The sequence below is a fragment of the Lethenteron reissneri genome, chromosome 67 (genome assembly GCF_015708825.2).
Source record: "Lethenteron reissneri isolate LAM-NWPU_2019-01 chromosome 67, ASM1570882v1, whole genome shotgun sequence".
Taxonomy (NCBI): domain Eukaryota; kingdom Metazoa; phylum Chordata; class Hyperoartia; order Petromyzontiformes; family Petromyzontidae; genus Lethenteron; species Lethenteron reissneri.
The window spans coordinates 7,662,208-7,679,628 of record NC_083845.1 but is presented as its reverse complement, the minus strand read 5'-3'; the positions used below and the strand labels follow the sequence as shown (position 1 = coordinate 7,679,628).

General features: G+C 46.2%; 1 protein-coding gene across 1 annotated transcript; it reads left to right on the top strand.

The window, feature by feature from the left end:
- The first annotated feature begins 7,598 nt into the window (after positions 1-7,598).
- LOC133360131 (small ribosomal subunit protein mS40-like) lies at positions 7,599-16,849 on the top strand. The gene is given in 10 exon segments (XM_061578717.1): positions 7,599-7,734; positions 8,756-8,912; positions 9,296-9,393; positions 10,697-10,765; positions 15,716-15,734; positions 15,737-15,781; positions 15,883-15,940; positions 16,585-16,645; positions 16,648-16,758; positions 16,760-16,849. Coding segments are annotated over 10 exon segments (810 nt in total). The 5' UTR covers positions 7,599-7,632.
- Positions 16,850-17,421: the final 572 nt, after the last annotated feature.

Sequence of the window (17,421 nt, the reverse complement as noted above, 5' to 3'; positions counted from 1 at the left end):
GAGGCATCACAACAGCCAAGCCAGCTTGAGGGTTGTAGTCTTAAAGAGGCATCACAACAGCCAAGCCCAGCCTGAGGGTTGTAGTCTTAAAGAGGCATCACAACAGCCAAGCCCAGCATGAGGGCTGTAGTCTTAAAGAGGCATCATGACAGCCAAGACCAGCTTGAGGGCTTGGCTGTTACGGTTGGCTGCGTAGGGGTGTGAAAGAAGTTCAACACGCATACACACTACCCATAGACTCAACACTGCCCATAGATTCAACACTGCCCATAGACTCAACACTGCCCATAGACTCAAACAACTGCCCATAGACTCAACACTACCCATAGACTCAACACTGCCCATAGACTCAACACTGCCCATAGACTAACACTACCCATAGACTAACACTACCCATAGACTAACACTACCCATAGACTCAACACTGTCCATAGACTCAACACTGCCCATAGACTCAACACTGCCCATAGACTCAACACTGCCTATAGACTTAACACTACCCATAGACTCAACACTGCCCATAGACTCAACACTGCCCATAGACTCAACACTGCCCATAGACTCAACACTAAGCATAGACTCAACACTGCCCATAGACTCAACACTGCCCATAGACTCAACACTGCCCATAGACTCAACACTACCCATAGACTCAACACTACCCATAGACTCAACACTGCCCATAGACTAACACTGCCCATAGACTCAACAATGCCCACAGACTCAACACTGCCCACAGACTCAACACTGCCCACAGACTAAACACTGCCCACAGACTCAACACTGCCCATAGACTCAACACTGCCCATAGACTCAACACTGCCCATAGACTCAACACTGCCCATAGACTCAACACTGCTCATAGACTCAACACTGCCCATAGACTCAACACTGCCCATAGACTCAACACTACCCATAGACTCAACACTACCCATAGACTCAACACTACCCATAGACTCAACACTGCCCATAGACTCAACACTGCCCATAGTCTCAACACTGCCTATAGACTCAACACTACCCATAGACTCAACACTGCCCACAGACTCAACACTGCCCATAGACTCAACACTGCCCATAGACTCAACACTGCCCATAGACTCAACACTGCCCATAGACTCAACACTACCCATAGACTCAACACTGCCCATAGACTCAACACTGCCCATAGACTCAACACTACCCATAGACTCAACACAGCCCATAGACTCAACACTACCCATAGACTCAACACTACCCATAGACTCAACACTACCCATAGACTCAACACTGCCCATAGACTCAACACTGCCCATAGACTCAACACTGTCCACAGACTCAACACTGCCCACAGACTCAACACTGCCCACAGACTCAACACTGCCCATAGACTCAACACTGCCCATAGACTCAACACTACCCATAGACTCAACACTGCCCATAGACTAAACACTGCCCATAGACTCAACACTGCCTATAGACTCAACACTACCCATAGACTCAACACTGCCCACAGACTCAACACTGCCCATAGACACAACACTGCCCATAGACTCAACACTGCCCATAGACTCAACACTGCCCATAGACTCAACACTGCCCATAGACTCAACACTACCCAAGACTCAACACTGCCCATAGACCTCAACACTGCCCATAGACTCAACACTGCCCATAGACTCAACACTGCCCATAGACTCAACACTACCCATAGAATCAACACTACCCATAGACTCAACACTGCCCATAGACTAACACTTGCCATAGACTCAACACTGCCCATAGACTCAACCCTGCCCATAGACTCAACACTGCCCACAGACTCAACACTGCCCATAGACTCAACACTGCCATAGACTCAACACTACCCATAGCCTCACACTGCCCATAGACTAACACTACCCATAGACTCAACACTGCCCATAGACTCAACACTACCCATAGACACAACACTGGCCCATAGACTAACACTACCCATAGACTCAACACTGCCCATAGACTCACACTGCCCATAGACTCAACACTACCCATAGACTCAACACTGCCCATAGACTAACACTACCCATAGACTCAACACTGCCCATAGACCAACACTACCCATAGACTAACACCCACGGACCCTACCCCCATAGCTCACACTGCCCATAGACTAACACTACCCATAGACTCAACACTGCCCATAGACTCAACACTGCCCATAGACTCACACTGCCCATAGACTCAACACTGCCCATAGACTCAACACTACCCATAGACTCAACACTACCCATAGACCTCAACACTACCCATAGACTCAACACTGACCATAGACTCAACACTGCCCATAGACTCAACACTGCCCATAGACTCAACACTACCCATAGACTCAACACTGCCCATAGACTCAACACTACCCATAGACTCAACACTGCCCATAGACTCAACACTGCCCATAGACTCAACACTGCCCATAGACTCAACACTACCCATAGACTCAACACTGCCCATAGACTCAACACTACCCATAGACTCAACACTGCCCATAGACTCAACACTGCACCTCCGATTAGTATGGTTTGGCTACGTATGGTGTGAAAGAAGTCCAACATACGTACAACGCTCTCCAAAAACACATTAATGACTGGCATTTCTGACAGGTATAACACTGTTAAAATTGCTCGATGTGACTTCGAAAAGATAAATTCGTGGAAAAACAAAGTGACGTGTTTTTAAAAATAATTTAAATCGCTTTGGCACACACGTGCCTGTTACGTGTGTCTGTGTGCCTGTGTGTCTGTGCGTCTGTGTGTCTGTGTGTCTGTGTGTCTGCGTGTCTGTGTGTCTGTGTGCGTGTCTTTCAGTTAGCTGTTAGCGCGCTGCACTACGAACCCGGCGACCCGAGTTCGATTCCCGCTCACAGCCAACACCGGTGACAATTATCTGAACTGGTACTGGGCCTTCTCCCCTAGGTCGACTCAGCCTAAAATGAGTACCAGGTGCGGTGTGTAAACATCGCCACTGGGGAGACAAAGGCGGTCGGGCGTGGTGCTGGCCACCCACCCCCTCGTGTGCCGTGCCCGCCTTCATAGGTGCCACTCGCTAACAGCACTTGCCCCTACAGTCTGCGCCGGCTACATGGGGGACCTTTGTCTGTGTGTGCGTATCTTTGAGTTCCTTTGCGATGGTTCAAAGAAGTTGGGGGGGGGGGGGAAGTAATCGAAACATTTTCTTGCACAATGTCGCTTTTGACAGCCTAAATGTGTGAATTTTGATGTGTGTGGCTTTCTTAAAAAAAACTGTACATTTAAAAAAAACTTTTCTGGAGGGGATTTTTAGGTTTGAAGCACGGGTTTTTGTTGTTGTGTGTGTGCTTATGGGGGTTTGTATACTGCGGTCGACCCGTGGCACCTGCTGGGTCTGCCCCGTGACCTCCTGCCAGCGGGTGTTCGACACTTCACGTGGCCTCAAGGTGCACATGGCCTGGCACAAGCGTCGTGGTGACCTCACCGCCACTTAGTGGCGAATGGCGTTTGTTATTATACTGCGGAGAGAGGGACAAGCAAAAAGAATTCGTCAGTTTCAAAAAGTCACGGAAATAAACGTGGCGTCAAAACTAAAGCCCTCCTTTTTTCCTCCCCTGTTGCATTTCACCGAGTTCCTCTGAAGAGTCATGTTTGCATAGACCACAATACCTTGCAGCCATAATGCAAACAAAAAACATAACTTTGATAATATATGCACTGTCCTTGAAGTTGATTGGTCCACACCCGAGACAGCTTTCCTTAGAGCCTAGTCTCACATGACGAGGAACTTTAGTGCGCCTTTTGGCGTCATCTGGTCCAACCCATGTGAGACTAGGCTCTAAGGAAAGCTGTCTCTGGTGTGGACCAATAAACTTCAAGGACAGTGCATATATTATCAGAGTTATGCTTTTTGTTTGCATTATGGCTGCAGGTATTGTGGTCTATGCAAACATGACTCCTTGTAAAAAAAAGTGTCAGTTTTGTTGCCAGATAGATGGGTAAAAAAACAATTATCATATATTTTACTGGCAAATGAGGTTCCAATAATGGTTCCTCTGAAGAGTTTACGTGGAGCGGTCTTGCCAATAACATCTGGCAGCAGTTTTCGAACGGGCCTCACTTTGCTGATGAGACCCAGCAGGTTGAAACCGGGGCAGGGTTTCCTTGCGAAATGAAATGGCATTCCCGTCAACCCATATCCGTCAACCCACACGGTATAGCCCCCCGTATTCTTGTCCAGGGTAATTGGAGTTTTCAGGTCGATACCGCGTACAGCCGTTTCAATACGGGCAACATTTTTTGTATATTTCTGTGTTCTCCCTTGTGATGGGGACGTTGTAGGGTGAACGCTGGTCTGTGATAAGGTAGGCACTGATAAGGGGTTTATAGGTATGTGAGTTTCGATTTAAAGCTTTCGTGACTGCAGGGATTCATCTTCTTGGTTCTTTCGGTAAAGTCACGTAGAAGGGAAATAATAAAATAATCAAAATTAAACATAATAAAATACAATTCTCACGACGTTTCGGCCACAATGCAAGCAGCCGTCCTCAGGTGAAGAACAGGTCTGTCGGGAAGACAGTGTCATTCAGACACTGTCATTCAGACACTGTCTTCCCGACAGACCTGTTCTTCACCTGAGGATGGCTGCTTGCGTTGTGGCCGAAACGTCGTGAGAATTATTATATAATGTTTTATTTATTTTATTTTATTATTTCCCTTCTACGTGACTTTACCGAAAGAACCAAGAAGAGGTATGTGAGTGTGTGTATCTCTACATCAAGCAAGCAGCATCAGCATGCAAGATCATAGACAGTAGTAGCATGATAAGTATCATCATGGACACAAATTATCAAAATTAATACGTCAAAAAATTGTTTAGTGACGTAAGTTTTGTCTATTTGTGTTTCTCCCTTGTGGTGATGGGACTTTGTAGGAGGAACGCTGAGATTCATAAGGGTCACGGGGTGATCAACAAGGTCTGAGTTTGTCTGTGATCAGGTAGGGCACTGATAAGTGGTTGACATTCTAGATTTGAAGTTTTCGTGACTGCAAGTATCCACATTCTCTCTGGTTCTTTCGGTAAAGTCACGTAGGTGAAAAAATAAAATGAATAAAAATAACATAAGAATAAAAAATAATTATAATAAAAAATAAAAAATAAATAAATTCAATTAAATCACGACGTTTCGGAAGCAACACAAGCTTCCGTCATCGGGTGGGACAACCACAGAAATCTATTTTTTTATTTTTTTATTCTCATGTTTTTTTTAATTTTTTCACCTACGTCACCTTACCGACAGAAGCAGAGAGGAAGGGGTTGACAGGTTTGTGATAATAGTCTCTAGGTGCGACCGTGCCAAGATACAAATCACAATACGAGGGGGCCCATAGTCTCACACAGAGACCCATAGTCTCACACAGAGACCATATACTTACAGAGAGACCCATTGGCTCATACAGAGACCTATAGTCTCACACAGAGACCATATACTTACAGAGAGACCCATTGGCTCATACAGAGACCTATAGTCTCACACAGAGACCATATACTTACAGAGAGACCCATTGGCTCATACAGAGACCTATAGTCTCACACAGAGACCATATACTTACAGAGAGACCCATTGGCTCACACAGATACCCATAGTCTCACACAGAGACCCATAGTCTCACACAGAGACCATATACTTACAGAGAGACGCATTGGCTCATACAGAGACCTATAGTCTCACACAGAGACCATATACTTACAGAGAGACCCATTGGCTCATACAGAGACCCATAGTCTCACACAGAGACCATATACTTACAGAGAGACCCATTGGCTCATACAGAGACCCATAGTCTCAAACAGAGACCCATAGTCTCACACAGAGACCATATACTTACAGAGAGACCCATAGTCTCACACAGAGACCCATAGTCTCACACAGAGACCATATACTTACAGAGAGACCCATTGGCTCATACAGAGACCCATAGTCTCACACAGAGACCATATACTTACAGAGAGACCCATAGTCTCACACAGAGACCCATAGTCTCACACAGAGACCATATACTTACAGAGAGACCCCTTGGCTCATACAAAGACCCGTAGTCTCACACAGAGACCCATAGTCTCACACAGAGACCATATACTTACATAGAGACCACATATTCACATAGAAACCCATAGACCTGTACAGAGACCCACATACCCATGTGTGAAGGGGGATAAAACTATACTTTTGTTTTCGACTTTTGTTTTAAAGGATGAAAATTGCTTTAAAATGTATTAAAAACGCGCTGTCTCTTTGTGGGAGGAAAAAGGTCGGATATGGTTATGAATGATTTATTTAAAACCTATAACTGGCAAATGCAAGCGGGGCTTTTGTTAAAACGGTGCTTTGTTTTCTTACCAAATGCTGTCGGCTTCTCGTGTTTTCAATACTGTATACGGATGAATAATCGCGTGCATTGAAAGCTGTTAATAAAATTGTGAATTGGCCACTTCTCTTGTGCACTGGCCTTGTGCATTAACGTCACACATCGTCACAAATGTCTGACACCCTCCCCCCCTAGGTGCGTGACGTCATTTATGGACGGCCCCAAAGTCCCATCGCAAGAGAGAAACACAAACAAATAAGAATTACACATTTTGTGCCCGTATTGAAACGGCTGTACGTCGCATGGACATGAAAACTCAATTTGCCTGTACAATTTTTCGATTTAAAGCTTTCGTGACTGCAGGGATTCATCTTCTTGGTTATGTCGGTAAAGTCACGTAGAAGGGAAATAATTAATTAATATTTTATAAAACATAATAAAATAACATAATAATATAGTAAAATAAACTAATATGATATAAGAAAATAAAAAAATAAAATTATATAATATAATAAAATAGTTAAATAATATATTAATATAATATTATTATATTTCGATTTAAAGCTTTCGTGACTGCAGGGATTCATCTTCTTGGTTCTTTCGGTAAAGTCACGTAGAAGGGAAATAATAAAATAATAAAAATTTAACATAATAAAATATTATGTTTTATTTTAATAAAATATTATTTTTAAAATAATAAAAATAAAACATAATAAATATTACGTTTTATTTTAACAAAATATGTTTTATTTTTATTATTTTAAAACATTTTATGAAAATAAAACATAATATTTTATTATGTTTTATTTTTATTATAGTGCGGTGAGCGAAGCAAGTTGCAGGAGCTGCGCCCAAGTTTTTTATTTAAAAAAACTAATAAAAAAATGCGCAATTGAGTTTGTCAAAACGTTCATTGGTGATTCTGTGGACACAGTTTCCCACACAAAACGATGCACAGACATCGCAATCGGACGTTAAAGTTCAAGTGAAGCCCCATTATATTTCATTAATTAAAGAAAATATCTCGTTATTTACTGAATCGAAGATTGACGGCGGAAACAAAGATCGATTCCTCGAATTTCAAAATCGCATCGATTCCACAAAACCACGTTACGCTACACGGCGAATCGATCTGGCGCTGTTGCTAATCGAAACTAATTCGATTCCATTCATCGGAACGTTAAGCAGCGCGCAGGAATCGCGAGCGTGAAGTTAATTTTGGTTTTCGATTCAGGAGAATCGAATCGATTGGGGGGGGGGAAGAAGACGCCAACCCTTAGCAATGGCGGGAATTGCTCTGTCCTTGAGAAGCCGGTCGAGGTTAGCGTCGTCTCTCCTCGTCGTCGCCAGGCTCCCGGCGGCCGGAGGAGGCGAAGGAGCACAGGTAAGAGTCGATAGATGGAAGGCGTCACCCGTTAAAAACAAAACACGCGCGCGTCAAGAAACGGATTGGCTGTCGTGGTGTGTGTCACCCCCATACACGTGGAGCAGGCTTGGCGCTCACAACAACGAGCGGAGCGCCGGGCGGATAAAGCACAGCGAGTTAGCACAGTTGGGGGGCATAGGTGGTGCATCGGCCCTGTCATCTCGGCCGACCCGTGGCACCTGCTGGGTCTGCCCCGTGACCTAGTGCACCTAGCCTGCCACAGTAGGAGGTCAGGTGGTGGCATCGGCCAATCATCTCAGTCGACCCATGGCACCTGTCCTCTGCCCTGTGACCTGGTGCACCTAGCCTGGCACATTTGGCACAGGTGGTGCATCGGCTAGTTATCTCAGTAAGTCGACCCATGGCACCTGGGTCTGCCCCTATGGGCAGTGTTGAGTCTATGGGCAGTGTTGAGTCTATGGTGCAGTGTTGAGTCTATGGCCAGTGTTAGTCTATGGGTAGTGTTAGTCTATGGGCAGTGTTGAGTCTATGGCCAGTGTTAGTCTATGGGTAGTGTTGAGTCTATGGGCAGTGTTGAGTCTATGGGTAGTGTTGAGTCTATGGGCAGTGTTGAGTCTATGGGCAGTGTTGAGTCTATGGGTAGTGTTGAGTCTATGGGTAGTGTTAGTCTATGGGCAGTGTTGAGTCTATGGGTAGTGTTAGTCTATGGGCAGTGTTGAGTCTATGGGCAGTGTTGAGTCTATGGGTAGTGTTGAGTCTATGGGCAGTGTTGAGTCTATGGGCAGTGTTGAGTCTATGGGCAGTGTTGAGTCTATGGGTAGTGTTAGTCTATGGGCAGTGTTGAGTCTATGGGCAGTGTTGAGTCTATGGGCAGTGTTGAGTCAATGGGCGTTGTTGAGTCAATGGGCGTTGTTGAGTCTATGCGCATTGTGTATGTACAGCATGTGTAACTTCATTTGCACCGTACGTAGCCGACCGTGCTAATCTGAGGTGCGGCGAAACCCTCCCCCCCCCCAAGGTGTTGCGGAGGGTCGCGGCTCTGAGGCCCGTCTGGCCGGCCGCCCCTCCGCTGTGGAGGCCTCGCTGCACGGCCGCGACGGGGGAGTTGACCCCGGCGGCCCCTGACCCCCTGGCCCACCTGCGGCAGAACCCCTGGGAGTATCTGGACAGCGAAGGTGATTGACCCCCCCACCCAAAGACCCTCCACCCCCCCCCTCCCCCCACGGTAGCAGCTGTCCTTGTGCGGCGTAAAGTGAACGCAGCACCGGCCGGCAAGCGTGCATTGCTCTGCCAGTAGGGGGGCGATGTTGCTTTGTCGCTTTTCCCAAATCGATCGAAGGGTCGGTCAGAACTGGGTGACAACAGAAAAAACCCAGCGCCCTTTTTGTCGGCAAAAGATGAAACCTACCCGGGGCCTGAACCCTGGATCTCGGCAGTGCCGGCTCGGTGTCTCTAACATCCGAGCCACCTGGACCCAGAGCCGGTGATGGAAGTTCCACGTGGCCGTGGCAGGGCCCAGTCTGTCCGATGGCGAACCGTTGTTTTCTTTCTTCCGCAGAATATATCGAGCGCTATGGGGAGATTCCCATCTGGAAGGATTACAGACGGAACCACAAAGGTGGAATCCCTCCCCAGAAAACACGCAAGACCTGCATCGTAAGACTAAGTGCACTGGAGTTCTTCACTCATTTTCAGAGAGGGCGGGGCGTCATCAGTAGTGTGAGGGCCACCACCAGAGGTCGCAACCGGGTACCCGATACCCATACCCTACCCGAAACCCGGCTACCCGTACCCGGCCAGGTACGGGTACCCGTTTGCGACCCTGGTGCGGCCGGGTACGGGTACGGGTAGGCCGTGAGTCACTGGTGAGTAACCGTTTGTCACTCATTTCGGGTAGGGTACGGGTAGCATACGGGTACCCATTTGCGACCCTGGTGCGGCCGGGTACGGGTACGGGTAAGGAATCAAAACCCGTTTGCGACCTCTGGCCACCACACATTTGAAACCATTGGGGGTTTGACAGCAGCACGATGACGGGGGGGAGGGGGGCAGAGGGAGTGTTATCAGATTTGTGTATTGTCAGGGGTCTTTAGTGGCCCACGGGCCTTGCAATGAAGAACATTGAAACACACCTTGTCATCGTCATCAGTTTCATTTTTCATGTTTCATTTATTAGGTATAGTCCTGTGAGCCATTCGCTCTTGAATCGGGTGCAACCGCAACAAACAAAAACTAAAACATGAACATGAAAACATCTTAAAGTGAATATGTGACTATGTGCAAATAGAAAATCCAAGAAAAGACACCAAAATATTGCAGAAAAAAGCACCGTACACCAACACTGTGTGCAAAAATCCCAGTGGGATGCAAGTCAAACAACAACAACCACAAGACAACTTAGATTAAGCCATCATTCTAACGCCGTACTCCGACAAACAAACATGGCCAGATCAAAAAACTTTTCGAAATCACCAAAATAAAGCCATGAAAGCAATGTAACAGTGATCATAATTTCACAATAAACGACATAAACAACATGTACCACCAAACCCTGCAGCCATAGCTGTCTGCATGAGTGACTCCACAACAGCAGGAGCACCAGTTGCTTCATTAGCAGCAGCAGCAAAACCAGCATCGTGGGACTAAACACATGCATATCATCACCATCGGCAGTGTGGCATAATCATCACCATCGGCAACATACACTGCGCAATTATTATCAGCATCCGCAGCCTCGGCATCATCATCAGCAGAAGCATAAATAGTTGCAGCATAATCATTGTCAGCAGCTATATCAGCATTACATCGGAATCATTACCGTCGTCATCGGCAGCAACGGGAGGGATTCAGAGTGGCGTTGGTCACACGGAGGTCACGTGTTTTACGGGAGGTTTGAGCTTCATTTGAATGTACGGATAAGCAGTCAGATTTTCGCGCGCGTGTTGTTCCCGTGTTACAGAGAGGAAGTAACGTCTGTTCAAACCCGTGCCCGGCTTGCCGAGACCCAAAGATCATAATGGACTTCAAGGTAAGCAAGCGGCTGGTTGGGGGTGTTCAGCAGACATCACTCACAATTATACGGTTGATCGTCGATTGTAATTTACCGGCTGCATCCAACATCTGGCGGTCCCGGGCCGATCCGGCGAAACTGGCAAAGCCGCTCCGAAGGCTGTAACCAGTGCAGCGATCGGCACCGTGTGCGTGACGAAAAAAGTAGCTTGATTTCAGTGTCAAATATATACAACACATTCCTGCGGAGGGAGCTGGTAGGAACGTTGGGTTGCTCGGTCAATGGCCAGGGTCAACGGCGGCGTGGTGTATTCCGCAAATATGCCCGACTGTGAGGGCGGGCACAAGCCGGCGTGAGTAGGTTAAACGTTTAGTTTTATAAGGGCACCACGGGGTGACCAGCCCCTCCCCACCCAGCCCCACCCCACCCAGCCCCTCCCCACCCTCCTCACCCAGCCCCTCCCCACCCAGCCCCACCCTCCCCACCCTCCCCACCCAGCCCCTCCCTCCCCACCCAGCCCCTCCCTGCACGACGGACGGACGGACACAATAATCCCCTGTGGGCTAGTGTAACCAGGAGGTTCCTACCAGTACTATACACTACGTAGTAGCTATGCTTGATTTCAGTGTCAAATATTGTTTACACTACATTCTAAACTACATAATAGTTATGCTTGATTTCAGTGTCAAATATTAAATACTATTATCAAACACATGCTGTGTTGAAACAAGAGCGTAGCAACATGTACACCACCCCATGCAGAGTCTTGGAGATTGGAGTGGTAAGTACGGTTCGTTAAATACATTAACTTTTTACAGTAGGATATTTCTGTTTGTCTTTGTATATTTATGCCAGTTTCACATAGTAAACAAATTTAAAACGCAACAAAAAACATGCACAACACCTAAAGACACAATGTTTTTCAAGAATGTGCAAAAATAAGCTATTTGAAATCATGATGATATAATGATTATCCGGCGTTTACAAATATCTGGCACCCCCTCCCCCCTGAAGCCTCCGGCTAATCGATGATCGACTGTAATAACAAAACAAGCTGACCAAAAACATTCCACTTCGCGAGCCTCTGCCAACTTTCCATCTTCCACCTCAGCGTGAATGCCCCCTCGGGACCGTTGTTGTGGTAGTTGTTGTGGTTGTTGGTGGTGGTGGTGTGGTTGTTGTGTTTTTTTTTTTTGGTGCGGTTGTGGTTGGCATGATTGTTGTCGGCGTTGTTGCAGTGGTGGTCGTTGTTGGTTTTGCGTTCGCTTGATGGCTATTCCATGTGTAGAGGGATGTTAGAAAGATAAAGGTGCAGCCCTGCAGATTCTTTCTCGGCTCACTGCTTGCCGGAAGCTGCCTCTGCTCTCAGGAGCTCTATGGAGCGATTTGCCCTGCTCTTCCATGCTGACTAGACATATTGGAAGAGATATATATTCTTGGTTCTTTCGGTAAAGTCATGTAGATAGACAATCAAATAATACAATTAAAGAAAACATTTAAAAAAAATAAAATAAATTTTTTTTAAATAATACGTGGTGGTTTAGTTACTGCAGCTACATACTATTAACATTCCTTCACTTTATTAATGCTACCCCTATCCCCTCCCTTTGATGCTGCTATTCCTGCATAATGCACGGGCATAATGACTTTAAACCCCCCGCCCACCTCCTACACATTCCACTGGTAGTACTAATCACATATCTGCATTTCCCATAAATATGCTAAATTCCTCTTGATATGCAAATTATTTTGTCAAGGCGCTCTCCCCCTTCCAACCCAGCTTAAATATACGCTCCAAGCGTGGTGGTGTTTCATTCAGACGCTGTCTCCCCGACAGACCTATTCTCCACCTGAGGACGGCTGCTTGCGTTGTGGCCGAAACGTCGTGAGAATTATTTTATTATGTTTTATTTTTATATTTTATTCTTTCCCTTCTACGTGACTTTAACCGAAAGAACCAAGAAAAAAAAAGAGGTTTTCAATTGCCCACACTTTACCCCATCACACTCGGCCAGCTGCTGGCGTTCCCATTAACACCGCCGGGTAGACGGACAACAGGCAGCGGTGGCGAGGAGGAGGAGGATTTCAGAAACTTCCACCGTCGTTTGCGCTGCCGTGCCAGGAGATGGAATTGAACCCTGCGGCCGCTGGATTATAAGTCAAGCGTGCTGGCCATTTAAGCGCGCGGGCCAGAGCAGATAACCGGAAACCCCCTTGGGATGGAACAGACACTTTTAGCCGTGTGTGGATTTATTCACACGGCTATTTAACAAACACATTCGTGATTTGCTGGTTTTTGGCCGCACGAACAAATTGGAGTCGCTGAAGTGATGCCTCCTCAGCTGCTACGGACGACGAGTAAAATTAATATCTCGTCTGCGCCAGGCTAATTATCCTATGCCAGTATCCTCTAAATTAGAATTATAGACACTATATATATACACACACACATTGACATTGTTGTTATTCACTGAACACAGTGGTGCTTAGCCTTTACTGCAGCCTTTGCACGCCTTTGATTCTCAATCGTAAAACAAAATTACAACGTTATAAAGACACACAGGTTTGATGAAACAAGTAAGTTGTATCTTCTTGGTTCTTTCGGTAAAGTCACGTAGAAGGGAAGTAATAAAATAATAAAATAAAACATAATAAAATAAAATAATTCTCACGACGTTTCGGCTACAACGCAAGCAGCCGTCTTCAGGTGAAGAATGAGACACTACCAAGCTAGGAGCTTATATATAAGCTGCGTTGGAGGTGCAAGAAGAGCGCCTTAACAAAAAGAATGTGCATATGAAGAATATGCTAAATTCCTCTTCATATGCACATTCTTTTTGTTAAGCCGCTCTTCCACCTTCAACCCAGCTTATACTGGTAGGAACGAAGTGGACCAGACCACCAATAGATTAATGTGTCCGTCCGTCCGTCCGTCCGACTGTCCGTCCGTCCGTCCGACTGTCCGTCCGTCCGTCCCTCCGTGTATCAACATCGCCCCCTACTGCAAACACTTGGCATGACCCTACAAAAACCTTTAGACTCAGTGACGCTATCCTGGTAGCAACATCGCCCCCTACTGCAAACACTTGGCATGACACGTGTAACATTCCCTTATTCCCTGAGATAGCTTTTGATTAAAACCTTGAAATTAAAGTAAAGTGCGCGCGTTTCGTTAACATTAACGTGAGTAGCCGCGTGTAAGAGTTACATTTTAACGAGACGCGCGCAACTATAATGTTACTGAGGCCTAGTCCGTTAGCGCCTCGTATACAGCCTTAGGCTTTTGCGTGGCAAGGTATATTAAGCGTTTATTTTAATGTTTATAAAAAAATAATTGCACTTTTAACATTACCGCGAGTAGCCGCGTGTAAGAGTTACATTTTAACGACAGGCGTGCGCGCTATAATCAGTAGTTTATAAACTGTATTAGTCACTTTAAAGTTACTGAGGCCTAGTCATTCAGCGCCTCGTATACAGCCTTAGGCCTTTGCGTGGCAAGGTATATGAAGCGTTTATTTAATATGTTATAAAAAGTGAATTGCACTTTTAACATTAACGTCAGTAGCCGCGTGTAAGAGTTACATTTTAACGAGACGCGCGCACTATAATGAGTGGTTTATAACTTTATTTGTCACTTTTAAGTTACTGAGGCCTAGTCCGTTAGCGCCTCGTATACAGCCTTAGGCCTTTGCGTGGCAAGGTATATTAAGCGTTTATTTTAATTTGTTTATAAAAAATAAATTGCACTTTTAACATTAACGCGAGTAGCCACGTGTAAGAGTTAAATTTTAACGACAGGCGCGCGCTATAATCAGTAGTTTATAAACTGTATTAGTCACTTTAAAGTTATTGAGGCCTAGTCCGTAAGCGCCTCGTATACAGCCTTAGGCTTTTGCGTGGCAAGGTATATTAAGCGTTTATTTTAATGTTTATAAAAAATAAATTGCACTTTTAACATTAACGTGAGTAGCCGCGTGTAAGAGTTACATTTTAACGAGACGCGCGCACTATAATGAGTGGTTTATTAACTTTATTAGTCACTTTAAAGTTACTGAGGCCTAGTTAAAATAATAAAAATAAAACATTGTGAGAATTATTTTATTATGTTTTATTTTTATTATTTGATTACTTCCCTTCTCCGTGACTTTACCGAAAGAACCAAGAAGACGCATAATATTGTTGTGGATTCGCTCTCCAGCACACCGGTGTTGCTGTACGACTCACGAATTGGCCACGTTCTGGTCACGCTGTGTCGGGTGGTGGTGGGTTTAACGACACATTTACGCTATCTAACCCCCCCCCCCCCCCAAATAAAAAAAACTACATTATGGATGATATTGGTCGCGAAAGCCTACTACGTGTTAAACTAATACTGGTAGGAACGAAGTGGACCAGACCACCAATAGATTAATGTGTCCGTCCGTCCGTCCGTGGGAGGGGTGGTGTTGAGGGTGGTGTTGGAAATGAAAGACTACGAGTCTTTAAATCTCACAGCGTTTCTTGTCAAAACAACACTTTTAATTAACGTTACACTAGAATACAGTAATTTTTCTTTAACTCCTCTATACCCGGTCGATATCTCTGTACCGGTACTAAGTATTATTCCTACCAGCCCACCCCGCAGGGTCCTGTTATATAAGCTCTAGCTTGGTAGTGTCTCATTCTTCACCTGAAGACGGCTGCTTGCGTTGTAGCCGAAACGTCGTGAGAATTTTTTATTTTATTATGTTTTATTTTATTATTTGATTACTTCCCTTCTACGTGACTTTACCGAAGAACCAAGAAGATGAAAAGTAAGTTGTACTTACATGCCCATGCTTAATTTGTGTTTTTCGATGATTTGCTTCTAAAAGAATCTGCCCGTGTCTCGCTACCCCCCAGAAAGGGCATCTCGCACACCCAAGAGGTGACGTGCACCCCAGGTGAAGAAGAACCACTTAATTAACACTTCTTGTGGTGTCCTTGCAGAACATCCGTCTTCTGCAGCAGTTATTTGCCCACACCAAGGCATTGTGTTTGACCCGTCGCTAACCGGTGAGTGAATTGATCACAATTAATAGAATGGGCGTCGGTTCCAAACGTACCGCATTATTAACTATTAATACACTTCTGTTTCATGTCAATTTTATTCACAGGCCTCTGCCAAAGGCAGCATAAGAATCTGCTGGCGGCGATTAAGAAAGCCCAAGATTACGGTACGTAATTGTATTATTTTCTTGCTGAACTGGAGAAAGTTGAGTGGCAGACAAGAGCGAGTGAGTGTGTGGTGTGCATGTCCTGTACCCTCCGGTGGCACATGCCCCCCCAATGATCCGATCGAAATCCCTAATTTCAATCAGACCATTGGGGTTTATTAGTAATAATTCGGCATTTTGCGACCCCCACTGCCACTGTGTAGCATATTACTACGTGCCAGGGACTCTATGAGATGATAGGACAATAGTCTGAGTCTATAATTGGCAATAGTAACGGCAAAGCGGTTATAAGCGACTCACAGAACTGTGCGCAGTTGCGTATACAGCGCACGGACTTCCCTGAAGGCATCAACAACTTCAGCGAGCGCGATGCCGAATCAACACGACGCGGTTCGAATTCGACCCTCGATCGACGGCTGCGCCATCACCGCACACGCGTCGAATCAAACGAAGGGACAAGTCTCACTAACAACTCTATCATTTTTCATTGTTGGAGGGGTTGCCCCCCTCCCTACCTGAAATCCAATTAGCAGGGCTGGCTATGTACGGTGGTGCGGTTTCAACACACACAAGCCCCGTGCCCCCCCCCTAAATTTTCAGTGTTTGTGTTTTGTTGGGTTTGACTGCGCTGTGCGCTTACGCCGGGCTGCTGCTGATGGAGCTGCCGCTGCTCGCCGAGCCGGCGACGCCGGAGGACTTCACGGAACGCGCACGGGTGCCGTGTCGCTCACCCCCCCGCCGCCCCACGGCGCCGGCGGATCTCCCGGCGAGCCGCGTGAGCCGTGGTACCCGTGGTACGCCTGGAGGCAGCCGCCACGCCCGCGATGTGGAGAAACTACGCAAGCTCTACAAGGATTCCTCAAGAAAGACTGACGATGACGTCGACACTGGTGATGGTCGTGGATGACGAGGATGACGACGCTGATGATGATGACGATGATGATGATGATGACGATGATGACGATGATGATGAATGACGACGATGATGATGATGACGACGATGACGCTGATGATGATGATGACGACGATAATGACGACGATGATGATGATGACGATGATGATGATGACGATGATGACGACGACGACGATGATAACGACGACGACGATGATGACGATGACGACGACGATGATGACGATGCTGATGATGACGATGACGACGATGATGACGACGTTGATGACGACGATGATGACGATGATGACGACGTTGATGACGACGTTGATGACGATGTTGATGACGACGCTGATGACGACGTTGATGATGACGCTGACTACGACGATGACTACGACGATGACGACGCACCGCTGACATCGGAGATTAGCGGCGAGCCGAAAACTAGGAGGGGATACGGCAAATGTAACGATGATAATGTTTTTGATATGGTGCCTTTTTACTCCGGGCGGGCGGGGGGGGTCGTATCGGAGCCCTTTGCACGCAATGCGCGACCGACTTGCATCTCGTCTCAAACATTTATCAAGGAT